The sequence below is a fragment of the Cicer arietinum genome, chromosome 3, assembly GCF_000331145.2.
Source record: "Cicer arietinum cultivar CDC Frontier isolate Library 1 chromosome 3, Cicar.CDCFrontier_v2.0, whole genome shotgun sequence".
NCBI classification, from domain to species: Eukaryota; Viridiplantae; Streptophyta; class Magnoliopsida; order Fabales; family Fabaceae; genus Cicer; species Cicer arietinum.
Window position 1 is genome coordinate 51,606,388 of NC_021162.2, and position 1,481 is coordinate 51,607,868.

The window sequence follows — 1,481 nt, forward strand, 5'->3', positions numbered from 1 at the left end:
GCCCACACCTCCTTCATCTTTGGGTCTTCACTTTCTTGAACGACATCTTGGGGTAGACATAAAACTCTTTCTAATGGCAGGCTGGGTGTTTTATGCTTTATTTCTTCATTGACTATCTCATCTAAAATCTCGATTCGATTGCACCCTTCTCTTTCTTTTGAGTGTTCCATGGCTTTTAGAATGTTAAAAGTGACGGTTTCCTCATTTACTTTCAAGGTTAAGGTGCCATCTGCTACATCAATCATAGCTCTCCCTGTTGCTAAGAACGGTCTCCCCAAAATCAAAGGAATGTCGTTGTCTTCCTCCATATCTAGTACCACAAAATCTACTGGAAAAATGAACTTGTCCACTTTAACCAACACATCTTCCACCACCCCATAGGGATGTTTCATCGAGCAGTTCGCAAACTGTAACATCAGCTGTGTGTCCTTGACTTTTCCAATACCCAATTTTTTGTATATTGAAAGGGGCATAAGACTTACACTAGCCCCAAGATCGCACAAAGCTTTCCCAAAAGTTCTATTTCCAATAGCGCACGGGATTTAGAAGCTTCCAGGGTCCTTGAGCTTCGATGGCAGCTTCCTTTGTAGTATAGCACTACACTCTTCAGTAAGCATAATTATTTCACCGCCGATTTTTCTTTTTTTCGACAGAATATCCTTCATGAACTTAGCATATGTCGGCATCTGCTCTAGTGCTTCTGCAAAAGGGATGTTAATCTGTAATTTTTTAAAAACATCAAGAAACTTACCAAATTGCTTTTCAGTTTCTTCCCTCCTTAATCTTTGAGGGAATGGAAGTCGAATTTCTGGTTTTGGCAGTGGTTCCCCTTTTTGTACCACGGGTTCTTCCTCTTTTTCAATAGCGATGTGCTCTTCAACCGATATTGGTGTGACCATTTCCTCTCGGTGAGTTGGAGTCAAGGTACTTTCACTCTGTTTGGCTTCAGGTGGTGCTTGTTCTCTCACCTTGCCACTTCTCGTGGTCACTGCATTAACATTGTTTCTTGGGTTCGGCACTGTGTCACTAGGCAGATTTCCAGACGTTCTTTGTGCCATTTGTTGAGCAAGTTGACCCATTTGAGTCTCAAGATTTTTTATTGATGCAGAGTGATTTTTCTGGACGGCTCTTGACTCCTCAATGAACGAACTTGTGCTTGTAACTAGTTTTTCTATAGCGCTCTCCCAAGCAGCCTTTCTGGGTGCAGCATTTCTGGGTGGGAATTGGTTTGGTTGAGCTTCTTGTTGACCCTAAGATCTACCTTGTTGGTCTCTCCAAGAAAAATTCGGATGATTTCTCCAACCAGGATTGTACGTATTAGAGTAGGGGTTATTCTGCCTGTTGTTATTACTCACAAAATTCACCCGTTCTAGTTCTTCTACCTCATTATCATCCAGTGCTTCACAGACTCCAGTTTTATGTGCTCCTCCACAAAGGTTACAACTAGTCTGCTTTAGTAGTTTGACGGGGGCCACTTGTGG

At 42.2% G+C, this 1,481-nt stretch overlaps 1 protein-coding gene across 1 annotated transcript in view; it reads right to left on the minus strand.

The window, feature by feature from the left end:
• The window catches only part of LOC140919806 (uncharacterized), a 20,145-nt gene extending 19,087 nt beyond the window's left edge, over positions 1–1,058 (minus strand). Inside the window, 2 exon segments of the mRNA XM_073366454.1 lie at positions 602–719; positions 840–1,058. Of these exon segments, the coding sequence (XP_073222555.1) occupies positions 602–719; positions 840–1,058 (337 nt within the window).
• Positions 1,059–1,481: the final 423 nt, after the last annotated feature.